The sequence below is a fragment of the Equus asinus genome, chromosome 17 (assembly GCF_041296235.1).
Source record: "Equus asinus isolate D_3611 breed Donkey chromosome 17, EquAss-T2T_v2, whole genome shotgun sequence".
Lineage (NCBI taxonomy): Eukaryota > Metazoa > Chordata > Mammalia > Perissodactyla > Equidae > Equus > Equus asinus.
In genome coordinates, this window is record NC_091806.1 from 51,067,869 (window position 1) to 51,092,236 (window position 24,368).

At 55.6% G+C, this 24,368-nt stretch overlaps 1 protein-coding gene and 1 pseudogene across 19 annotated transcripts in view; one reads left to right on the top strand and one right to left on the bottom strand.

Moving 5' to 3' along the window:
* Window positions 1–3,389: 3,389 nt before the first annotated feature.
* LOC106825304 (GTPase HRas-like) lies at window positions 3,390–23,602 on the top strand (annotated as a pseudogene).
* LOC106825305 (USP6 N-terminal-like protein) overlaps window positions 14,872–24,368 on the bottom strand; it is a 28,554-nt gene continuing 19,057 nt past the window's right edge. For 9 of the 19 annotated variants that reach the window (XM_044749744.2, XM_070488536.1, XM_070488535.1 and 6 more), the window contains 6 exons: window positions 23,425–23,532; window positions 19,978–20,087; window positions 19,493–19,541; window positions 16,818–16,917; window positions 16,453–16,605; window positions 14,872–16,155 (listed from right to left, as the gene is read on the bottom strand). In XM_044749744.2, coding sequence (XP_044605679.2) covers window positions 15,680–16,155; window positions 16,453–16,605; window positions 16,818–16,917; window positions 19,493–19,541; window positions 19,978–20,087; window positions 23,425–23,532 — 996 coding nt within the window. In that variant the 3' untranslated portion in view covers window positions 14,872–15,679. Of the gene's footprint in view, window positions 16,156–16,452; window positions 16,606–16,735; window positions 17,446–18,504; window positions 18,626–19,492; window positions 19,542–19,977; window positions 20,088–23,424; window positions 23,533–24,368 lie in introns of those variants that run through there. The other 10 variants (XM_070488542.1, XM_070488541.1, XM_044749756.2 and 7 more) reach the window with 6 other exon arrangements.

Genomic DNA, 24,368 nt, shown 5'->3' on the forward strand with positions numbered 1-24,368 from the left:
CAGCAGACCCATGCTGCGTACACTACCCGCCCATCAGTCACTTAGTGGCCATCTCGTCATCAGGCTGTTGTGGTATCATGGTATGCTTGTGTTCAAGTAACACTTGCTTCACTTAATAATGGTCCCAAAATGCAAGAGTAGTGACGTTGGCAATCTGGACACTCCAAACAGAGCCGTAAAATGCCTCCTTTCAGTGAAAAGTCAAAAGTGCTCAACTTAATAAGGAAAAAAATCGTGTGCTGAGGTTGCTAAGATCCACAGTAACTTATTACAGTATACGATTGTAATCGCTCTATTTTAGTATTGGTTATTGTTGTCAATCTCTTACTGTGCCTAATTCATAAGTTAAGCTTTACCACAGGTGTGTGTGTCTAGGATGAAACATAGTGTGTACAGGGTTCGGTACTATCTGTGGTTTCAGGCATCAACGGGGTCTTGGAATGTGTGCCCCGTGGATAAGGTGGGAGCACTATATTTATAAAGCTTAGGCTCTCTTGGTTCTTGACCCAAATTTGGCCTGATCAAGACGTCGTTCTCCACTGTGTCTGGGGGCAGAAGCTCGGGAACAACTTGTCTGCCCCGCCCAGCGTTCTGGAAGCCCAGCTCCCCTGGGGCTCCAGGTCCTCAGCTTCCCTGGAGTGTGTCTCTCCGTGTGACCTGGGGTGGTTCCTGCCTCTTCTCCCCTCAGGCTCGCTGCTCTCTGGGTCCCTGCTCCCCTGGGCCCCATCCTGGCCCCTCTGCCTCCCCCTGCCCCCCCGCACACGGGATCTCTCCCAACCTGGCACCTCGGCAGAATCAGGCAGTGCTGTCCTCTGATGTCTGCTTATTTCACTGAGCAAAACAAATGAAAAAGGAAGAACAACCACAACGTCTGTGATAATATGCTCTTCTGTTCCCTCGGCCCTCCTTCTTGCTTCCTTTTTTCCCGTCAGGCGAGGGACCCTCTGGAAGGTATTTTTGACATTTCTTTCCAGGTTCAAAAAGTCCACCAATGTATCAACACAACAGGTAGGAAAAAAGAAAAGAACCAGGCACGTGGCATGAATTTCCAAGAAAAATCCCAAAAGCTTCCAGAAATAAAATTAACAGTTCACATGAGAAGAGGGTTCGAATTCTCAGTGGTAGCACCAAAAGTAAGAAGAAAATAGAACAATTTCATCCTTGTTCTGGGGAGAAGTTTCTAATTCAGAATTTTGTACCTAGCCAAGCTACAAATTGAGTCTGAAGTGAGAGTTAAGATTTTTTTTCAGAAATGCGAGTTTTCAAAAGATGTATCTCCATTGCTTTCTTTCTCAAGAAACTACTAGAGGATGTGCTCCACCAAAACAAAGGAGTAAACCAAGAGAAAGACTGGGGACCCACTAAACAGGACATGAATGCAGGATGGGAGCCACAGGGTCCTCCAGGAGAGGATGGAGGGTCCAGGATGATGGCGGGCGGAAGACGGAGGACCCCCAGGGACCCTCTCCAGGGGAAAGAATAGCTGAGATTAGAGACGGCCTGAAGAGGCTGAAGGGATTAAAAGGAGATTCACTTTTTTTTTTTTTCTGCCGTGAGCTGACATCTGTGCCAGTTTTCCTCCACTTTATTTGTGGGTATCTGCCACAGCAGGGCTGACGAGTGGTGTAGGTCCTCACCTGGGATCTGAACCCACGAACCTGGGCCACTGAAGCAGAGCCCACCAAACTTAACCACTGGGCCATGGGGCCGCCCCCCATGAGATTCACTCTTGGGGCACAGAATGTGGGGACGAATTAGAGAACAGGCCCAAGAGGCTGTGTTGGGAGGGTGGTGGGCTAGCTTCTGGGGTCAGCAGAGGAGGGAGGAGAGAAAGCAAAGCCTCATTGTTTATTGTCGAAAGCCCAGAGCTATTGAACAGGAGACTTGACGGAGGGAAACACAGCAACGTCTAAAAACTGTCAAGGCAGATGACAGGAGACGCAGCTGACGTGTTTGGAGGTGTTGGGGCAGGAGGCTTCTGTTTTCATTAATGTCAGTGGTACTACTTTACTTTTCGACTGTTCATGTACAAAGTAGATAAAAATACAATTGTAAGCAGAGGGAGGAAGGATGGGGAGGGAGGGAGGCGGCAGTAGGTCCACTCGACGTGAAAACACAGTGGGGGCCACAGAACTGGACAGACCTTCAAGCAGACCAGAACAGAACGTCCACAGTTTTGAATGAAGTAAACCCAGGGAATCCTGAGTTGGGACAGAAGCCAGACCCTGAACACACAGCTTCGGTCTCCACAGCTGGCGAGGGAAAGCAGACGGGGATCAGAGAACAGTGGTGGGTGCAGAGATGGGACACGGGATAAAGCTTATGATATCTATTTTTAGTAGAAGGCAAACAGAATTTCCCTGGGTTGTAGCATAAACATCCACAAGGAAGTGATCACATGCCCAGCATCACACCTGACCCTTGACAGGTATATAAAGGCTCCGGGCCCAGGAGGCTCCACACCTGACCCTCCCTTCTCTACCTGCTCCTCTGACCTGCTCCACCCTCAACCCACCAGAATCATGGGCTGCTGTGGCTGTTCCGGAGGCTGTGGCTCCAGCTGTGGGGGCTGCGGCTCCAGCTGTGGGGGCTGTGGCTCCAGCTGTGGGGGCTGTGGCTCCAGCTGCTGTGTGCCCGTGTGCTGCTGCAAGCCCGTGTGCTGCTGTGTGCCAGCCTGTTCCTGCTCGAGCTGTGGCAAAGGGGGCTGTGGCTCCTGTGGGGGCTGCAAGGGGGGCTGTGGCTCCTGTGGGGATTGCAAGGGGGGCTGTGGCTCCTGTGGGGGTTGCAAGGGGGGCTGTGGGTCCTGTGGGGGCTGTGGCTCCTGTGGGGGCTCCAAGGGGGGCTGTGGATCCTGTGGCTGCTCCCAGTCCAGCTGTTTTGTCCCTATTTGCTGCTCCCAGTGTAGCTGCTGCAAGCCCTGCTGCTCCCAGTCCAGCTGCTGCAAGCCCTGCTGCTCCCAGTGTAGCTGCTGCAAACCCTGCTGCTCCCAGTCCAGCTGCTGCAAGCCCTGCTGCTCCCAGTCCAGCTGCTGTGTCCCCATTTGCTGCCAGTGCAAGATCTGAGGCTCTGAACCCAGACCTTCGGTTTCTCAATGTTTGGTGAAGCCCGTAGTCTTGTGGTTTCATTGAATCAGCTCCTTTCCACGTCCTCCTTGAAGCTCACCTCTGGAGCCCTCGTCTTCCGGTTTGTGAGAGCTGGGTCTCCAGATGGAGGAGCATCCAGTCCTGCTGGTGTAGAAGACAGACACATTTCACATGGTGGAATCAGGTCCCTCTTTCCTGCTCTCAGGAATCATGCTTGTTCCTCGATGTCACTCTCTGCAGTCTCTGCTGGGCCTCGACTCCTGCACCCCCATCCTGGGCTCTGGTTTGATCTGGACTCTTGTGAACATGACGGTCTCCTGACCCCTCCCCTCTTCTGAAGATACTCCATCCCCAGACCTCCTCTCCTTGCCTGTCTGCCTTCTGACTACAGTTGGAGTCAAGTCCAGAGGACCAGCAGACAGTGGGGTCCCCTAAACCCTGGGGACTTCCCCTGGAATGTGTACCTCTTTGCCACCAAAAGTTGGCCCTGCCTTAAGGCATCTCCACTTGGCCATCTCCTGTGACATGCTCCCTCTGACTTGTGAGTTCCTTAAATAAACATCCGCCCCCCAAAATACTGTCTCACAATGACTCTTCCTTCTGTTCCCTCCTTGCCCTGGGCTCCCTTTACTCGTTCACGTCACAATGCGACCACATGCAGTGCACTCCCGACCAGCCCGTGCAGTGCGGCACCCACCCTGGGGCAGGGCCAGGAGGACAGGAGGGGTGCAACCCCTCTTCAGGGGTCTTGGGGCCCTTGGAGAGTCTGGAGTCTGAGGCGACAGACAGAACACAGAAAGTATTTTTTTTAAATTTCAGAGTCACAAGCAATGCAAAGGACGCCCACGAGATCCTGAGCCAGGCATGGAGCGGTGAATGCTCCGCCCCATGCATCCCTGTTCCTCATGGACCAGCGCAGTGTACCCCTGACTGCAGCTGTGTGGACTGAGGCTGCTCCTGGGCATCCAGATTTGAGGCTCGCTGCCCGGCTTCCTCCTGAGCTCGCTGCGCTGGGGGTGAGGTTCACGGCTGAAGAGCAGGACCCTTCTGCGCTGCCCTCCGTGGCCACCACTCACCACGTGGGGCTGTTTAAACTCAAACTGATAAGAATTGGATGAAGTAAATGCTTCCGTTCCTTAGGGCACCAGCCCGTGTCAGGTACACAGTAGCGACACGGGGCCAGCAGTTATCTTACGGAAATCGCACACATGGAACGTTTCTATCAGACAGCAGACCGCTCTGGTGGGAACAGGAAAGACCCCACACCAGGTGTACCAGCCAGACCCGAGAGCTGGGCCGTGGACCCATAACACGCACATGTCACGTTCACGTGGCTGCTGTAACAAATGACGTCAAGCTCATGGCTTAGAACAACAGAATTTATCCTCTGACAGTTCTGGAGGCCGGGAGTCCAAAATTGAGGTGTCGACAGGACCACACTCCGCCCGGAGCCTCCCGGGGAGAACCTATCCTTTGTCTCTTCCAGCTCATGGTAGCTTCTGTGGCCTGTGACCCCTCACTCCAGACTCTGCCTCCTCCGCTTCTGTCTGTCTCTGCCTCTCTTACGAGGACTCATGTGACGGCATTGAGAGCTCACGTGGCTGATCTGGAGAGTGTTCCCATCTCAAGATCATTCATTTAATTATATCTGTAAAGATCCTTTTTCAAAATAAGGAAACATTCACTCTTTTGTCATATAAGGTAATATTCATAGATTCTGGGGATTTGGAGACAAACATAGATTTGGGGGGTCCACCATTCAGCCCACTACAGTCTGTCATCTGGCCTCCAAAGACTCACATTGGTCCCACGTGCACAAGACACTCACCCCGTCCCCACATCCCCCAACTTCCCCGCCCATTACAGCATCATGTCAAGTCTGACATTTCATCTCCACCTCATCAGCTCAAAAGTCTCAGATCTCTTCAGCAAAATCATCTGAATCAAGTAGGGGTGATATTCGGGTAGGATCCATCCTGGGGCAAATCTCCTCTTCATCTGTGGGCCAGTGAAACTAGAAAATAAATTATCTGCTTCCAAAGTACAATGGTGGGACCGGCATAAGTTAACAGTTATGGACATTCTCCTTCCAAAAGGGGGAAATGGAAGGAACACAGCCGAGTGGCCCTGTCAGCCTGTTTCCCGCGGGAGAATTTTGGAAGTCCCACAGCCTCTTACTACATCCTGTTCGATTCCCTTCAGTCTAGGCCAGCAGTGATTCTGCTGATCAACATTCAGAAAACCTTGTGGGTCCCCTGTGGCCACTGCCTGTGTTGGTAGCATCTGGATCTGTGTGATGACCCCAACCTCCAGGCCTCACCTCTGACCGTCCCTTGGACGCCTCCACTTTGACGTCCTATGGAGACTGTGAATGTGACCTTTCCTCACCCCTCCGAACTGGTCTTTCCTCCTGTGACAGGCAGAAGTGCAAAATGACCCTCGTCCTTATGGACCCTCCCTGTGAGCCCGGGTGGAACCTGATTACAATGAGCTGTCACTCCTGTGATTTGTTCTGCTATCCAGCAAAAGGAATGTTTGCAGGTGTAATTAAGGCTCCTAATCAGTTGAGTTGCATCAAAAAGGAGATTATCCTGGATGGTCCTGGCCTAAATCAAGTGAGCTCTTAAAAAAGGAGTCTAGAGCCTGGACCAGTGGCGTGATGGTGAAGTTCGCACGCTCTACTTCGGTGGCTCGGTGTTTGCTGGTTTGGATCCTGGCCACAGACCTACACACTGCTCACCAAGCCTCATATACAATAGAGGAAGATGGGCACGGATGTTAGCTCAGGGCCGGTCTTCCTCAGCAAAAAGAGGAGGATTGGTGGCAGATGTTAGCTCAGGGCTAATCTTCCTCAGAAAAACAAAACAAAAAAGGAGTTTAGATGCTGGAGACAGAAGTCAGAGAGATGCAGTCCCTCGGGCCTAGAAGGAATCAACAGCCATGTTGTGGACAGTCCATGGGGGTCACACATCGAGGAATTGTGGGTGGCCTCCAGCTGCTGAGAAAGGTCACTGGCGGATAGCTCACAAGAAAATGGGGACCTCGATCCTGCAATCACAGGAACTTAATTCTTCAAACTCTGTGAACAGGCTTGGGAGAGGGCCCTGAGTCCCAGCAGAGAACCAAGTGCAGCTGCCACGTAGACTGCAGACTTGTGACACCTGAGGAGAGAACTCGGCTTTGCTGTGCCCGGACTGCAGACCTGCAGAGGCTGCAAGATGGGCAACGTGTGTTGCTTCAAGCCTGCATTTGTGGCGGTTTGTTACACAGCAATTGAAAACCGATACACCTCCTCTTATTGTTACAGAGCAAGGATCCACTGCCCCATGCGCACAGAAGCCAATACTGTGGCACCGGCTTTGGGGAGAAGAAAGAGCTTTACTGCATGGCCGACCAGCAGGGAGACAGGAGGTAGAGCTCAAATCTGTCTCCCGGAGCTGAAGTGGGAGCGGTTATGCAGACACTAGTTTGGGAGAATCTGATTGGTTGGTGGGAGAGTAAGGATCTTGTAAGTCGGCTGTGCTACAGATCGGGGGGCCCCTCGCTTCTCATTAGGTTCCCCGGGCTGCCTTCTCATCACATTGAGCTCCCCAGTTGGGGAACTTTTGGTTCCTAGTTGTCTCGAGGCCGTCTGAGGACAAGGTTTCCTTCAGCTTGTGCTCCAGCAGTTTTTGCTCATCGTGACATTGTTATTGATACAATTGGATACAATCGGGCGAGTGGGAACTGGTCTCTGATGGTTACATTAGCACCGAGTGTTCCATGACCAGCACCTTCCACTCAGTCACCCCAAGTCCCATCCTCACCCTATCCTGCCTTCATCTGACCAAATGCCAGCCCGTGCGGTCAGCTCCCTCATTATCTGTCTGTTCCATCGCGTGAGTTTGGGCTTTCAATGACCCCCACCTCCCAGATGAACTTCCAGAAATTCCAGGTACTCCCTGTTTTTTTGCTTTCAGTGGAAACGTCAAGCTCCTCTGTAGTGAGTGCCCAGCACGGCCCTCGATGGCTCTTCCCTCTGCTCGCCACCTCCCTCCAGCCATGATGTTCACAGTGCCATGTGTCCGGCTTCACACTGAGCACCTGGCATGGATCAGACAGTCTTCACCACAACGCTGTGTGGTGGGTACCCACATATCCTCACTTTTCAGAGGAGGGAAGGGAGGCACCCAGAGGGCAAGTTACTTGCCAGAGGTCACACAGCATCTGGTACTAATTGCGCGTGGCATGGAGCATTTCCTCGTCCTTAGACGTGCTCTCCCCTGCGCCCCACAGGCCTCCGCCCAACTCTTTACCTGACAAAACCCTCTCCCCTCCGCTCCTCCCCACCCTGCCTCAACTGGGAGCTCCTCCTCTCCTCTAGCCGGCCTGGACTTCTCTCCACGAGTACCCTTCGTGCTGCCCTGTGGCCGTGCACTCCCTCCTCTGCAGGGACTCTGTTACCAAGAGTGGAGCATGGGCCTGCGCATAGTGGGTCTCTGTCAGTGCCGGAATGAGTGAGTGAGTGCACTGGAGCACAATGCTCCGGGAGGCAGAGATGTGGGTCTCACTCACCAGGCAGGTGCTGGAAAAAATTCCCTTGAGGATGTGTCTCGTGCAGAGGGAATGTGTTTGCTGAAGAATTTCACAATGCCTGGTTTGGACCAAAATATGCAAAGAAAAAGAGTTGGAGTGACTGAAGAGCTGGACGGGGCAGGAGGCCCCTTGAGGGGGAGTCAGGGGAGTGAAGTGAGGTGCTCTGAAGCTGGGGGGGTGCGGTGAGTGAGAGCAGGAGACTCCCCCACAGGTGGTGCTGGAGGGGATGTGGGCTTTCCGTCAGGGGTGATGGGCCTGAGCTTCATGCCCCCTCTGTCTGCCTCCATCCATAGCCTTGCTGAATTCCCAGCTCAGGAGACAGGGAAAGAAAATTCTGGAGGCTACGATGACATTACAGCTTTGAGGCTATGACACGCAGCCGGGGACAATCCAGAGAAATCTGAAAGTGGGGAATTACTGGGGTCTGTGGCCACAGCCTCAGGTCTTGCACTGGCAGCAAACAGGGACACAGCAGCTGGACTGAGAGCCCCCACACGAGCCACAGGTCCCCTGGGAACCCCCACATGAGCCACAGGTCCCCTTTGCCACAGCTGGAGCAGGAACAGGCTGGCACACAGCAGCACACGGGCACACAGCAGCTGGAGCCACAGCCCCCACAGCTGGAGCCACAGCCTCCGGAACAGCCATAGAAGCCCATGGTTCTGGGGGTCGAGGATGGAGCAGGTCAGAGGAGCAGGTAGAGAAGGGAGGGTCAGGTGTGGAGCCTCCTGGGCCCGGAGCCTTTATTTCCCTTCCAGGTGTCTGTACTCAACACATGGCCACTTCCTTTCATGTATTTTTGCTATTTCTTGTGGACAACTGTTACTTTTAAACTCTTTGCAGTCCCACGAGTTCTCAAGAGCTCAAGCCAAGGTCCACTTTCTTTGTTTTCTAGCTTTGGCCTCTTCCTTACGGTGCTTTTCTTTGCAAAGATAGACCGAGCTCCCTCCACAGGGGCCCCAGGAGCCGGTCCTCGCCCGCTGGCTGGGGGGCCACCATCCTTGACCTGTTTCTGCCCCGTGATGTGGATCCTCTGGCCCCAAGGGACCACAGTTCTTGTTCCCCTACTTAAAAATCAAGTGGTGGTCATTTTTGTAAATAAAAGTATCAGGAAGAAAGATAAGACGCTTTATAGTTTCACTACCCAAAACTGCCTATAAATATTTGGTTAAATTTGTAAAATTTGGAAGCATTCAGCTTTTAGCACAGTCGCATATTTTTCTTTTTCTTCTTTGCTCAGCCCCTCTGTCCGCTTAGCTTATTCCCCCAGATGTGAGACAGACCCCGTGTTCTCCCCGTGTGGCCCACATTCACGGGTTACGTCACTCTTCCCGAGGTTTTTAGTTTTCCTCAGTTGGTCTTTGTGAAGACCCCACAACTCCACTGAAAGCTCAAAGGTATTTTCTTCAAAGGCTATAAAAATAGTTCAACGAGTGAACCGGCCACAATTTGACTAGCCATCCTTTCTATGGACACATTTTCTAGAAAACCAATTTTAGTATTTCTGTTGAGGTGAAATTTACATCCAGTGAAACGCACGTGCAGTGAATATGTGGCCCTGTGAGTTTTGCTCACTGTGAACTGACGCAGCCAATGGTCCCATCGTGATGGAGCATTTCCATCATCTTGAGCGTCCGCCTGCCCCCTCCTGTCACCCCCCCCATGCCACAGCCCCCTCTTCTGACTGGTTTTGCCCCTTCATGAAGTACACATTCCTGCTTCTTTCGCTCAGCATCTTCTTCCGTGTATCAATAATGGATTCTTTGTTTCATCACTGAGTGGGGTTCCATGTAAGATACACCCCAGCGTGTCCCTCTTCTCTTGTTCGTAGATCTTTGGGGTGTCTGCAGTTTGAGACTGTGATGATAAGACACCTGTGAACATTCTTGTACACGTCTTTTTGTGAACACATTTCATTCCTTTTGGCTAAATATCTGAGTGTGGGCTCGCTGGGCCACGGGGTAGCGGATGCTTAACTTTATGAGAAACTGACAGTTCCCAACATGCTTATGCTGTTTTCAGCTCCTGCCGGCCGTGTCTGAGAGCACCGTCTGCTCCACATCGCTCTTAATATTTGCTGCTGGCAGCTTTTTAAAATTTCAGTTATCCTCACTGGTGTGAAATGGTGTCTCATGTCGACCTAGATTTGCATTTCTCTGTTGACCAAAGTTGAGTGTCTTTTCATGTGATTATTGGCCATTTATCTATCTTTCTTGGTAAAAATGTTCAAATTTTTTGTCTATTTTTATTGTTTTCGTTATTGGTTTATTGGAGTTCTTCATAAATTGTGGCTAGTAAAGCACTTTGAGAGATATAGATACAAATTTTCTCCCGGTATTTGGTTTGCTTCATTATCTCGACAGTATCTTTTGATGGGGAAACGTTCTTCATTTTCGTGGAGTCCCATTAAACATTTTTATCGTTGATGGTTCATGCTTTTGTCTGATCTCTCTGGACAATCTCCCAGGTTTTCTTCTGGAAGCGTTAGAGTCTTTGTTTTTGTGTTCTGTTCTGTGATGGATCTCAAGCCCGTTTTGTGTGCTGTGTGAGGCAGCAGCTCCCTTTTCTACACATTCAGCTGCATTTGACAGCTGGATCCACAGAGACGTGGCAGGGATGGGGGATAAGTTGTGTTGTCAGGCAGGTGTGCTGTTGGAGTAGGGAATCGTTTTAGAAGCAGTCAGCTCATCTGTGGGTGTTTTCAGTACATGACCGCCCTTCCCTGCCCCTGAGACTGGGACATGCACCCTCAGATAACCAGCCCCTGCCTCGACTGGACCTGGAGAAGCTGGGCAGGGCGGGGATGGATGCTGAAGGGGCGCGTCGGCACGAGTGTCAGTTCTTGAAGACATTTCGGTGTCATCAAGGAACCACTCCTCTAACGGGGGGTGACCAGGGGATGGACAGGACAGAACCGGCTCCTGGTTTCCTTTCTGTGCCACCAGCTCCTGTTGATTCTGTCTTTGAAACATATTTGGGATCTAATTTTTACCACCTTCACGGCCACCGCCACACTCAGAGCACTTTCTGCAGACTGGCACTCTTTCGTGCACTTTGTGAACGTCAGCTCCTCTGAGAGTCGTGAGCTCTCGCGAGGAATACATGCTTCATTTCAGCTGCTTATCTGGGGAGGACTGTCAATTCCCTGCAGGTAGGTGGGGCCCACCTTGTGAAACCACGCTGTGGTGCCCACTTAGAGTAGGCACTCCTTACTCTGAGTTTTAATCATCCTGTGCTGCTCGAAGACCTTCTAAATGTTAGTGTTTACCACTTGGGGTTGAGAATTCTGTATCTCCCCAAATTTCTGGATTTCTCTACACCTTTCCTTCTGGCTCGCAAACCAGCCAGTTCTTCGAGATAACCTCTTTCTTATAACGCTTTGCGAAATGCAACCACAACCACTGGCACAGAGGCAGCATAGCTCTCTGAGCCCTTGGCCAGCGGTACACGATCTGGGCAGTCTGACTGTCTTTCCACTTCTGATAACAGCTTCTGCTCAAGCAAACCACACAGCCATGCCCGGCTGCGAGGGACGCTGGGGAAGGGCCACCTACCATCTAACCTCTGACTTGGGTCCCAAGAGAGGACAGATAGGGTGTCTGCGATGCCCCAGCTCAGCGCTCCATGTGCAACTCTGTCGGTGCCACAGACGGGTTTTTAGCTCAATGGTCTCAAGCCTATCTCTTTCACTCTAACATATTCACTGAAGGTTATAGATTTTCCTCTAAGCACTGATTTGGTCGCATTCAGTAAATTTGACGTGGAATGAGTCATTATCGTCTCCTGGACCTGTTCTTTCATTAGTGTTACAGAATGGTGAGTATCTAATCCTACGACTTCTCTTCATTTATAAGCTGGAACGTGTGCTCTCGTTATTTGATTACGATCAGAGAGTTTGTGTATCAAAAATAGGATAAATGTGTGATTCTTTTACTTATTTACTTATTTTCAAAATAATGAATTGATTCCCAATATCCTCCAAAGGTGACTAATGAGGTTCCAGTTTTGCATACTTTTTCCAGCTTTGCTGAGGTGTGATGGATAAACAGAAATTGTATATATTTAGGTTGTACAAAGTGATTTTTTGATATATATACACATTATTAAATGGTTGCAGTGATCAAGGTAATTAACACCTCCATCACCCACATAGTGACCCTTTATTTGTGGTGAGGACACTTAAGCTCTATTCTCTTAGCAAAGTTCAAGTATTTGGTATAGTATTGTTAGCTAGAGTCACCAGGCTGCACATGACATCCTTGCAACTTATTTATCTTATAACTGCATGTTCGTACCTTTAACCAGAATCTCTCCATTTCCCCACACCCAAGCCCCTGGCAACCACCATGGTATTCTTTGTAACTATGAGTTAGACTTTTTTAGATTCCACATATAAGTGATACCATGCAGTGTTTGTCTTTCTGTGTCTGGCTTATTTCACTTGGCATAATGCCCTCGAGGTCCATTCATGTCGTTGCAAAGGATTTCCTTATCTTTTAGGCTGAACAATATTCCATTGCATATATAGACCACATCTTCTTTATCTACTCAGTTGTTGATGGACACTCAGGTTGTTTCCATACGTTGCCTGCTGTGAATGATGCTGTAAGGAACACGGGGTACAGATAACTCTTCAAGATGATTTCATTTGTATACATATGCAGAAGTGGGATTGCTGGATCATATGGTAGTTCTATTTCTAATTTTTTGAGGAATCTCCATATTGTTTTCCACAGTGGCCGCACCCGTTTACACTCCCACCAACAGCACACAAGGGTTCCCCTTTCTCCACATCCTCACCAACACTTGTTATTTCTTGTCTTTTTGATGACAGCCATTCTGACAGGTGTGAGGTGATATCTCATGGTGGTTTTGATTTGCATTTCCCTGATGATTAGTGATATTGGACACTTTTTCATATACCTGTTGGCCATTTGTAGGCCTTTTTTGAAAAATGTCTATTCAGATCTCCTGCCCATTTTTTAGTTGGGTTATTTGGGTTTTCTTTTTTGCTATTGAGTTGTATTAGTTCCTTATATAGTTTGGATATTAATCTCTATTGGACACAGTCATGCGTCACTTAACGACAGGGACATGTTCTGAGAAATGTACTATTAGGCAATTTCATCATTGTACAGACATCACAGAGTGCACTTACACAATCCTAGATGGTACAGCCAACTACACACCTCAGCTCTATCGTGCTAATCTGATGAGACCATCTTTCTTGACTGAAATGTTGTGATGTGGCCACGACTGTATGTGGTTTGCAAACATTTTCTCCTATTCTGCAGGTTGCCTTCTCTCTCTACTGATGGTTTCCTCTGCTGTGCAGAAAATGTTTGGTTTGATGTGACCCCACTGGTTGATTTTTGATTTTGGTGTCACGTCCGTAAAGTCATTTCCAAGACCCAGGTCAAGGAGGTTTTCCCCTGTGTTTTCTTCTAGGCGTTTTATTGTTTCAGGTCTTACATTTAGGTCTTTAATGAATTTGAGTTGATTTATGGTGTAAATGGTGTAAGATAAGGGTCCAGTTTCATTACTCTGCATGTGATTATCTGGTTTTCCCAATGCTATTTATTGAAGAGACTATCATTTCCTCATTGTGGATTGTTGACGTCTTTGTCAGAGATTAGTTGACCATATATGTATGGGTTTATTTCTGGGCTCTCTATTCTGTTTATTGCTGGCTCTAGGAGGGAGTCCCCTTGTCATAGGACCTGGGGGGCCGTGAGAGGTGCAAGGGAGGGGCTGGTGGTGCAAACTCCCCATCCAAGGCGGGGCGTCCCTGAGCAGTATCCTCTCATAGGACTCATACCGGAAGCAAGTGGTCATTGATGGGGAGACGTGCCTGCTGGACATCCTGGACACAGCAGGCCAGGAGGAGTGCAGTGCTCTGCGGGACCAGTACATGCGCACTGGGGAGGGCTTCCTCTGTGTATTTGCCATCAACAACACCAAGTCCTTCGAGGACATCCACCAGTACAGGTGAGCTGCCCGTGGGCCCTCAGGGGCCTCCCTGTCCTCCATCTGCATCTCCTGGATGCAGCCGAACCTGCAGCCTGCTGGCTGATTCACACCTTTCTCCTCACAGGGAGCAGATCAAGCAGGTGAAGGACTCGGATGACATGCCCATGGTGCTGGTGGGGAACAAGTATGACCTGGCTGCACGCACTGTGGAGGCTTAGCAGGCGCAGGACCTTGCCTGCAGCTATGGCATCCCATACATCGAGACGTCGGCCAAGAGGCCAAGACGCGCCAGGTGAGCCGGTTCTCCACCCCACAGTTATCCGCGGACCCGCCCCACCCAGCCACACACCCCCCCCCCCCCGCCCCCCGCCAGGGAGCAGCGCTCACTGCCCCCTCTCCCTCAACACATGGCAGCCACTCAGGCTCTGGCTCCCGCTTCAGCTCCGGGACACTCTGGGACCCTCCAGGACCTCCATGACCCACCAGCCCCTCCCGCTGTAAGTTTCCCCGGATGGCAGGGCAGTGAGGGAGGCCAGGGCCAGGGTGTGGACTGATGCACCTCCAGGGGGAGGTGGAGGTCCCTGGAGAGAGCTGCCCTGAGCCGGGCCGGAGCGGTGACCCTGGGGCCCTGTCCCCTTTCCCCAGAGCGCCCTGTGGGCCTTGTTGGCTCTGATCCCTTAGTGGGCTGTTGGGGACAAGGGCAGTAGTTCAGACAGGACCTGGGCACAGGGTGGTCAAGCTCAGAGCCAGACCTGGGGGCTGCCCTGCCCTGTGGGGGAGCTGCTGAGGAGCAAGCCACCTTGCCACGGGGTGGCCCTGGGGCCGCAGGACGAGCAGGGCCAGGCTCCGTTTGTGGGGGTGGAGGTAGGGAAAGGACTGGGATTCTGCTTGAGCCCGCGGCAGGCGTCCCTGGGTCTCCTCCCCGGCTGGGCTCTGAGGCCGGGTCCGCCTCTGAGCTGGCCCCTTCTTCCCAGGGCATGGGGATGCCATCTACATGCTGGTGCGAGAGACTGGGCAGCACAGGTGCATAAGCTGAGTGCCCCCACGCGGCTGCAGGGCTGCGGTGCATGTGGCCTCGCACCAGGCACGGCAGGAACCGCAGCTCCATCTGGCCCGCGGCCCCTCTGTGGGGACAGCTGGCAGAGGCTGGTCGGGAGGGCCCGGGCTACACCATCCTCTGCCTCGCGGGGCTTCTGGTCCATCCTGCAGAGAGTTCTGGGCGATGCAAGGACAGGCTGGTCTTGCATTTTAACCACGAAAACGCTTTATTGAACTTTAAGAGGGAGGGACCCGGCCTCCCACAGTGTCCTCCAGTCCGTCCTGGAGCAGCAGCTCTCGGGTTCTCTGAGCAGGCCCAGCGCCTTCAGCTCGGCCTCGGGGCTCTACCCCATCACTGCCAGGTGGCCGCTTGGGGCCCAGCGTCTGGCTGTCCCTGCCACCTCTGGGGCGGGAGGGTGAGACTGGCCCGCCTGCCCCTGCCACTCCCTCACTGGAGTGGCCTGATGCTCCTAGAGCTGCCTCTAGTCGCCGACGTCGCCCTGTGGGGCATGCCCAGGCCCCAGGTGACCACACACTGCTCAGAGAGACCTGGCCCTGCTTTGGCCAGAGACCAGGACAGGCCAGGGACATGGGGGGCTCAGTCACCACTGTCTTCATCCCGGCTGGGGGAGCACTCATGGCGCCCCTGCCCTCCCAGAGCCCAGGTTCAAGCCAGGCCAGGCCCCTCTATGAGAGGGGGGCACCGTCCTCCAGGACGGCCAGCATGACGACCCGGGGCACGCTGCTGCTTACTGCCGGGCGCTTCAGGGCCATCGCCCTCTCCATCACACTCCCCTCTAGAGGGACCCAAGCCTCCAGCTTCCTTGTGGACATGGAGATCAGGGGGTGGAGGGGACAGTCGAGGCCCTGGGGCAGCTCGCTGGGCCCTGCCAGGGCTTCATCTCCACTGTGCCCTTCACCACCCTGAGAGGGGCATCGGCTGCAGGCGTCACAGGGCAGGAAGGGTGTCCTGGGCCCTGTGGCTTGGTCCTCGTCAGGCTGGATGGGGCCTGTCACTGGGGCCCCAGTGGGGATGCAGGGCTGAGCCTGTCCTGTGGCCCTGGGGGTGGCCCAGGCGGGCAGTAAAGGGAGAGACGCCCAGCGTTCCAGCTCAGAGCCCACGGCTGGGGGCCACCTGTCCGCGGCTTCGTGATTCCCTGGGAGGTTCGGGAGGGAAGTGAAACGCTGTGGCTGCAGCCGATCCCTAGAGCTGTCCTGGGCTGGGGGCAGGCAGGACAGACCCGGAGCCTCTGGGGCCCCGAGAGAGGTGTGAGCAGCTGTGGGCCCTGTGGAGGCCCCCTCATTCTGTGGCTCCTCGGCCTCGGGGACAGCCTGGGTGGGCGAGGGTCCGGGCCGCTCGTGCTCGACGGGTAGGCGGGGAGGGCCAGCCCGGCCTCACTGGGCAGCTTCTCACAGCTGGGAGAGGCGAGGACAGGCCTGGGCTCCGGGGACGCTCGCTCCAGGCCCAGGGGCACGGTGGGGAACTCCTCTGGTTTGGATGAAAGTGAGCAGACTAGGTTAACTTCTGCACCAGGCCATCTGGCCCACGCAGGGTGGGGCCCTGTGGTGTCCTCGTGGCTCCCCACATGGCCACCCTGGCCCGACAATGAGAACAACCGTCCAGGCTGCTGATGCTGTGTCTGCAGCGTCTGCCCTCATAGCCGGCCTGGCCTGGCTGCTGAAGCTTCTCAGAGCAGAAGAGGAGACGGGGGGAGGCCCTGGGGGCTCCCCACTTTTCACAGCCCCCAGAGGGAGAGTCGGGAGGGGACGGTGCCTGTGAACCCACCTGGAGAAGGCAGGTCACATTTCATCCTCTGCAGCTCCACCATCAAGGCCTGGAGGTGCCTGAGCATTGCGTTATCCTCCAGGGCCCAGGGCTGGCCCAGCCTGTCCTGCAGAAACTCCCGCAGGCCTTCCAGAGGCAGCTTCAGGAGGTGTTCTAGGCAAGGGGATGCGCGTCAGGCCAGGGGCCCACCCTGACTCCAGGTCCCTTGTGTGGACAACTGCTGTGTTCTGCTGGGCGCCACCCCTGCAGGTCCCCCTGTGCCCAGGAGGCACATTCCCGCCACTTCTCAGAGGGTGCCCTGCCCTGACCAGGCCAGAGCAGAGGCCACCACCCCCGGGCACTTGGGCTCGCACAGACTCACTTACTCCTGTGCACCTTGAGCATGGTGTCGGCCATGGCCGTGAGCACATGCTCACCCTTCAGGATGTAGGCGTCCCAGAGCTTCAGGGTGAGTGAGAAGGGGGTCTGTGGGGGAGAACAGGCGTGAGGGGGCATCCTGAGCAGAGCCACTGGGGGTCCCAGCATGTGGTGAGAACCCCTTGTGCCTCTGGTCCCCATGTCTGACAAGGTCCCGCAGCTCCTCATCTGTGCGGACTCATCCCGGTGGGGACATGGCTGCTGGACGAAGGTGCTCCCCGCCAGGCCATGCAGGGACCTAAGGGGCTGGCCTGCACGACTGCTGACCTGGGGGGCAACAGGGATGGCCCCCCACCCAAGGGAACACACCACGAAGGAACAACACTCCGTCTGCAATGTGGGCCCAGAGCTCGCCCACACCCTGGGCTGACCCAGCCTTCCCTCCAGAGCCCAGGTGGAAACAGCCCGGCCCCGGGGCCCGGAGGTGTCCATCCTGGAGCAGGCTCTGGGCTCCCCAGGAGGGGTCCTGGCCCCATCTGCCACTCGGCAGGGCCTGGCCTGTCTGGGCTGAGCTCAGCCCTCCCCGACGCCGGGGGCAGGGAGCATCCCGGGACGGGCCCCTGGCAGCCTCACCCGGTCTATGAAGCATTGCAGGAAGCACTTGGCGGTGTAGATGCCGGTGCACATGTGCTCCTCGTCCTACGGGAGGGCAGAGGGCTCAGGGCCCTCCTGGCGCACAAACCTCCCTATGCGGGGCCTTTGCAGCCGCTCCCGGGGGCTGAGTGGATGCTCCTCCCGAAGCCCCGCTCAGCCCCGGCTGCCCCTGGCCACCGGACGAGCAGGATGAGTCCAAACTCTCTAGGCAGCAGGGGCCTGGCCCCTCCCCAGTCCCCACCCTGGGCCAGCGCCCAGGACGAGGCGGGACGCTCCTACTCCCCAGGTGCTCCTTTAGTTTCGGGAGCCCTTTGGTGAGGACCTGCTCATGGTGGGCCTGGAACCTAAGCAGTTTCGGGAACCCCGGAACGAAGAAGCCTGAGAAGCCCCCGGCCCCGCCAATCAGAGCCGGATCCCAGCAGGGTTGGGCGCTGGCAGGTGCCCCCGCTGAGCCCAAGGCCTCCTCTCGCCCACAGTGACCCCACTTGTGCCCACGGCCTCTGAATGCTGGCTGGACGCCCTCTACCAGAGAGCAGGATGCCCTGAGGCCCGGGGTGGCCCAGGGACAAGACCCCCTCATGGAGGCTCACTTGGCTGGCGCCCTGTGCTGGGGGTCAGGCAGATGTCCCCACACCGGCACCCCCCTTGGCTCCCCACTCCCCACAATGGCCACAGTGGGGGCATGGGGGTCCCACGTGGCAGGTGATGGGGTGTGCACGGCCATCTCCTGGGCTCAGGAGTCAGGCTGGGGGCCCGCAGGAGGGGGAGACGCTGCCATCTGGGCTTCGTTTGGCCATGCACCCGGAGGGCGGCTGGGCCGGGGGGCAGATGTGAGGAAAGAGCAGGAGGGACGTAAGAATCATCTGACGAGGACAGAGCCGGGGGCCATGGCTACAGGACAGAGAGGGCAGCGTGGGGAGGTGGTGCCCTCACCTAGAGGACAGGGTGATGAGGCAGGGGTCCCCGGGCAGCAGCACTGCTGGGGCTGCCAGGACCTCCTGGGCTCTAAGTCACGTCCAGCGGTCCGCAGCGCCCACCTACCATGCATGGCGTGCCTCTCGCTGACCATGAGCTGGGCCAGCGCCCAGAAGGCGTCCTCCTCACCCAGGAACATGAGCAGGACGGCCGCGACCTCGCTCACGCCCTGGCAGTAGCCCACCTCCTACAAGAGCCAGACCGCACGGCAGGATGACCCGAGGCCGCCTCTCCCTCCCTGTGCTCCCATCTCAGCGTCTAGGAGCCCCTGGACAGACCCCTGCCCGGCCCAGGCTCTCAGGGCCCAGAGGGGAGTGGAGGCCGGCGTGAGGCCCCCGAGATGTTGGCCAGGAGAGCCGCTGCAGCAGCTCCGGCGCCAGCCCCATGGCAGCCCCGTGCCCGAGCTCTGGGGTGTCCCCCTGGGGTCCGCTTTCTCAGATGAGGGAGAGGTGCCTCCGTGAGGCCCACCAGGGTGACAGGGACCCGCGAGATCTGGAGACCCCGCCACGACTGCTGGCTGGAGCCTGACCAGGTGCAGGATGGCGGCTGGGCCATACCCCGCTGTGGGCCACCCGTGGAGTCGGCTGAGCTGGTGGTTCTTGAGGGAAAGTTCTGGAAAGGGGAGCAGCCGCCCCGGGAGCCGCCTCCCTGTCTGCCTCACTCTTAGGGAGTCGGGTTGATGGGGAACTTCCTCCCTGCTGGTTTCTGATGAATAATGTGGTGGCTTCAGGATCAAATCTCAAGTGTGACGACAACAGCGATGCCCCTGAGGCCCCGCACTGACTGGTGACACAGCCCCACCGAGACGGGCGTCCGGCAGCCCCACTGAGCTCGTGGGCCGGGCAGCGCCGGGGGTGAGGGCCCCCTTCTGGTCCTGGAAGTGGAGTCTGCATCCAGCCCCGTCCGCCTCAGCATCAGGGGAGAGAGCCCCTCGCTGCGTCTCTGTGACCCTGTGAGCTGGAGGCCTGACGCGTGCCTCCTGTCTGGTCACAGACACTCGATTTTAAGAGGCAAGGACAGTGTGGGACCCTGCGCCTGGGGGCGGGATACTCACAGTGTTGTAAACGGAATAGGCTGCGAGCACATGGAACAGGGCTTGCTGCCTAGGAAAGGACGACAGGGGGCGGTGCTGATGCCATCGGGTTGGTTCTGTGACAAACACCGACGACAGAACAGGTGTGGTTAAGAAGTCAGCCAAGAAGCTGACGTCTTCAGGGTGCCTCAGTGTTTAACAACATTTTGGGGTGAAGTCTACACGCGATGAAATGCAGATACTTCAGGGGGACAGTCTGATGAGTTTTTATCTTCATTCTTGATTTTTTAGTTTGTGTACGTCAAAGTTCCGTCTTTCACCATGCAACATTATTTTGTTTGCTTTTTTCACCTCCCTTCTCCTCGGGACCCTCGCGTTCTTCCAGAACCCCTGCATCCCCCCAGGACCTGCATCCCTCACAGGACCCCTGCATCTCTTCTGGGATCCCCATCTCCCCTGGGATCCCCCATGTACCCCCGGGGACCCTGCCTGCCCAGCGGCCTCACTTGATGCCATCGCGGTTCCAGAACATGATATGGTTTCGGAATGTTCGGTTCACATCCTGGTTGATCTGTTTGATGTCCTGAGAAAACAGCCTCGCCTGCTCCTTCATTCTCTGTGGGGGGAACCAGGAGGAGCCGGCATCAGAGACACGAAACACTACCTGCCACCAACTGCACCCTGAGCAGAGCGAGCGCTCCTGGCTGGAACCTGAGTTTTTCCGCAGGAACCTCATCTCTGAAGCCAGGGAGGGTCCCAAGTGCCCACCACGCCCATGAGGCCCACGTGATGCCCAGCAGCCCTGGGGAGGGAACCCCGATGGTCAGCCCGTGGACTCCTCCAAGCCCAGAACCCCAATAGGCAGGTCCAGGCCCCTGACCGCTCCTCCCTGCCCTGCACGGGGGCCCGTCCAGGGTGACAGCGCCTGCCTGGGCTCTGAGCTCACCCCCAGGAGATGGCTCCCCGGAACCTGCTCCCAGGGCGCTGGCCGCTCAGGACCCTTGGGAGGCAGGAGGGCGGCTCGGCCTTGGCTCCCTGACACCCACCGGAGTTCTGCAGCTGGACAGCGAGACGAGGCCACTCTCTCTGCACCCTCCACCTTCACCCGCTAGCTAATTCTGTTCACCACACAGGGATCCAGCACCAGCCCACCTGGCCAACCCCCAGGGCGCTGGGTGACTAGAGGGCTGCGGGGGCTCCAGGCCCATCTGTGGCACCCGCTCCCGTCGCCCTGATCTTAAAACCGCCCGGGGGCGCGTAGCCCCATGGCCCTGACACCCCCACTTTCGGCCCCCTGGTTGCGGAGGCAGAGAAGCATCCTTGGGGTTCCATGCAGGCCTCCCTGAGCTGCGTGTTTCCCACTTTAAAGCTCCTTGTGCTCAAGTGGAGGGAACACTTGGCCTCTGCATCTCCCTCTGGACCCACCGACTTTCTACATCAGTTACTCATTCTGACTCGTAGGTGTCTGCAGAATGTCTTGAGTTTCTGTCTGTGATCAGATCACCTGCAAGCGAAGGTCATTTTGTTTCTTCTTCATCTGTGTGATGGTTTTTTTTATTTTCTTGTCTGACTGTATGAGTTAAAACTGCCAGAGCAATTCTGAATCAGTGGTGACAGCAGATGGCTCCGGTTCGTTCTTCTGATGTGGATGGAAATGGCTCCAGCATTTCCGGCCCCTCAGAATATTTGCTGTTGGTTTTTCTTCAACAATTTCAGAAATACTCGGTTTATTTCTATTCTTCTATTTCTCATGATTTTTACCAACGGGGAAGTGGCTGCTGAATTGTATTCACTGGCTTTCTGAATCCGCTGATGTCATGGATGACTTTCCCCTTTTACGAGTCGACGTGCAGTTTGGTCCCCACGGGCTGGCTCTGGAAGGCACTGTCCTGGGTCATGGGGTCATTCCTTTAAGATCCTGTACGTCTCCCCTGCGAGGATCATATCTAGACTCGTGCATCCACGGCGAGTGTGCGATGGATGGAAGGTCTTCCCCGGGCACTCTGCACGAGGCTCTGAAGTGGGGCCGAAGCGTCACAAAGATGGAGCGTCCCCTTCGCCCGACCTGAGCCCGGGCCGAGGAGCCGCGTCCACTGTACCGGGAGCAGTGGCCTCCACGGACGGCGCTCTCAGCTCGGCTCCGCTTCTCCTTCACCTCAGGCTTCTCTCCTCCCTCCACACGGGCCGATGCTGCCAGGAAATCCTCTGTTCAAAGGCCGCCCCGAGCCGGGCACGGCCCTCCCTGTAGTTCTCTGAGCCTGTCCTGCCTGCGGCCAGGCCCGCTTCCCTGAACGCCCCGCACCCTCTCCTCTCTCCCTTACTCAGGCCCAGGAGAAGTTTAGCTGTAAAACTGGTTTTTCAAAGGACCAGTTCCTGGTTTTATTTATCTTTTCTACATCTTTTGGGCTTCTATTTCATTTTGCAATTTTAAACTCCTTCTTTATTCTTTTTCTAATTTTTTTCTAATTTTAAAGTTGAATACATAGTTCTTTAATGTTAGTCTTTTAGAAAATAAAACACTGTTTTGGGGGGCTTCTCATGGTCTGTTACATAATGTCATCCCAGTTTTGACGTCCTTGGGTCTAAAGTTTTGGTGCTATGGTGAACAGGACATTTTTCTTAGAACATTTACACAGTAGCTGGTCAATAAGACGATGGTTTCCCTGATGTCCATGGCACACTGTGTAATACAAACTATAACCATGTGTGCTGTGCGGAGTAACCACCTGCTCCTTCAGTCCCCTCTCCTGTGGCCGACTGGGCTCTCGGCTGAGTCCCTCGTGTCTCTACACACGGGCAGCGGCAGCTGTGGGGCAGTTTGTCTGGGTTTTCACCCGAATACGGCTGCATCTGGCGGGCTCCTGGTCATGAGTTCAGAAGCGGACTCAGCTGTCAGGGGCTCGGGGGAGTCTGGGCAGCTGTGCAGGGAGCCTGGGGGCCCGGATGTGGGAGCAGGTGGGTGCGATGTCAGTGCTGCCCCTCCGCTCCCGGGAAGGAGCTGGCCTGGCCTCGCCTCGCCCTGCACGGGGCGGCGGGAGGGGTCTGGGCTCAGCCCCCGCTGGGACAGGACTCCACAGCCAAACTCATCCCGCCTCTTCTCTCCACACCTCCTTCCCCGTCTCCTGCGGGACCACAGGGACACGCTGCCTGCTTGACAACTACAGCCTCCTCTCGTCCTGGTCTGTGGGGCCCTTGGAGGGTCTCACGATTGAGCACGATGCTGGCTGTTGTTCCACAGTCATCAGCGGATGCACACTTGTGGACATATTCACCACATAATTCCCCGCTGCTTGCTGAACTGTGACCCCATCACACCCCCTCGGGCTGCATCTCCTCTTGTCCAGGCTTTGCTGGGCCGGTCCCACTCGGTCTGGGTGCATCGCTGCCTTGCATCATCAAGTGTGCACAGAGCCCCCTCCCTGGGCCATGTGACCTGGGGGACCCTTGGGTGGAGACAGGGCTGAGCCATGGGAACCAGCCGGGTGCTGGGTCCCCGCTGGGGGGACAGGAAAAGACCAGTTCCTGGTCCCATTAAGTTTTTCCTTTCTACCCAATGGCACTCCTGTCTGTGATTTCCGTGGGTTTGGTTGCTTTCCTCATTTTGTGGGTCCTGTGGGTGTGCTTCCTTGCTCTTTCCCTGGTTTCTGTCCTTTGCTGTGTGACTGTCCCCTACTCAGGGCTGTGGACCGTAGTCGGATTCATGTGGCGTCTGTCTGTCTCTGGCTCCAGTGTTTGCACTGGGTCAAGCTGAAGGTAATGGAGGCCCAGGCAGTGGGGGGACGGGCAGGGCCTTCCTGGCGGGAGTGTCCTGGGCCCGTGAGTCCAGTACGGGCCAGGAAAGAGCTGAGGCCAGGTGAGAGGGTCCCATGGCGCATGACCACCCGCCGGCTCCCCCAGCTCCTGAAAGGCCGGGCCTGTGGGCGCTGCCTCTGCCGAGTGTGGAAGGGCCGTACCTCGTATTTGCCTTCATTCTCCGCCTTCACCTTCTCCAGGCCCAACAGCAGCGACCACACTCGACCCTGCACCTGCGGGGGGATCCCCTTAAAGACCCGCTTGTGCATCTACGGGAAGCAGAAAGCTCTGGTGACCAGGCCGCAGGGCGACCCCGCGCACGAGATGGAGTGGGAGGCAACTGGAAGATTCTGGCCTCTGGCTCCGTGGTTCTGTGACCAGGAACCAGGCACAGAAAGGGTTACGGAGGGTCTGGGCAACAACAGACATGGTCCCTCAAACGTCTTTCAGACAAGAGGCAGCTCTGTGCTCTGCTTTGCAGAAGCTGATGTCCCCGTTTGGCAGACGTTGCTGTCTCGCAGAGACACTCACGTATTTGCAGCAAGACCCCTGCCAACGGTTCAGCACCAAGCGTCCTACAGCCACTTTCTCTCATTAACGTCTTAAATTCTCCCGCTGGGAGGGCCAAGCAGCCGCTTTTGGAGCAGGCGATGCAGCAGGAGCGAGTTTACCTGCTCCACACACCCTAAACGGCCACAGTTGTTACAAATAAACCTGTTCTCCTCCGCTCTTGTGTATAACGTCTCCACGGGCACCGAGCTCAGGGAGACGCTGCTCTGGGAGTCCCCGCTGTTCTCCAGCGCTCGTGCAAGCGAGAAACCTTTCTCCCCTACTTCTGCTTTGGTGGGCTTTTCGGCTCCGCACTCACCAAGAGACAAACCCACTGAGTTCGGTCACAGTTTCTCGGGAGACGGTGGGTCTACCTAGACCTGGGCCCCATCTCCCACAGCTAGGAGTGGACGAGGCCTCAGGGGATGAGGTGGACAGCGGTCCCGGCTTATCCCTCCCTACGGGGCCCTGCCCTGGGGTGGCCTTGGCTCTGGCCTCAGATTCTCTCCAGGTGAGGTGACCCTGTGGGGTGGGCAGGGAGGCTGTGGGCTGCCCT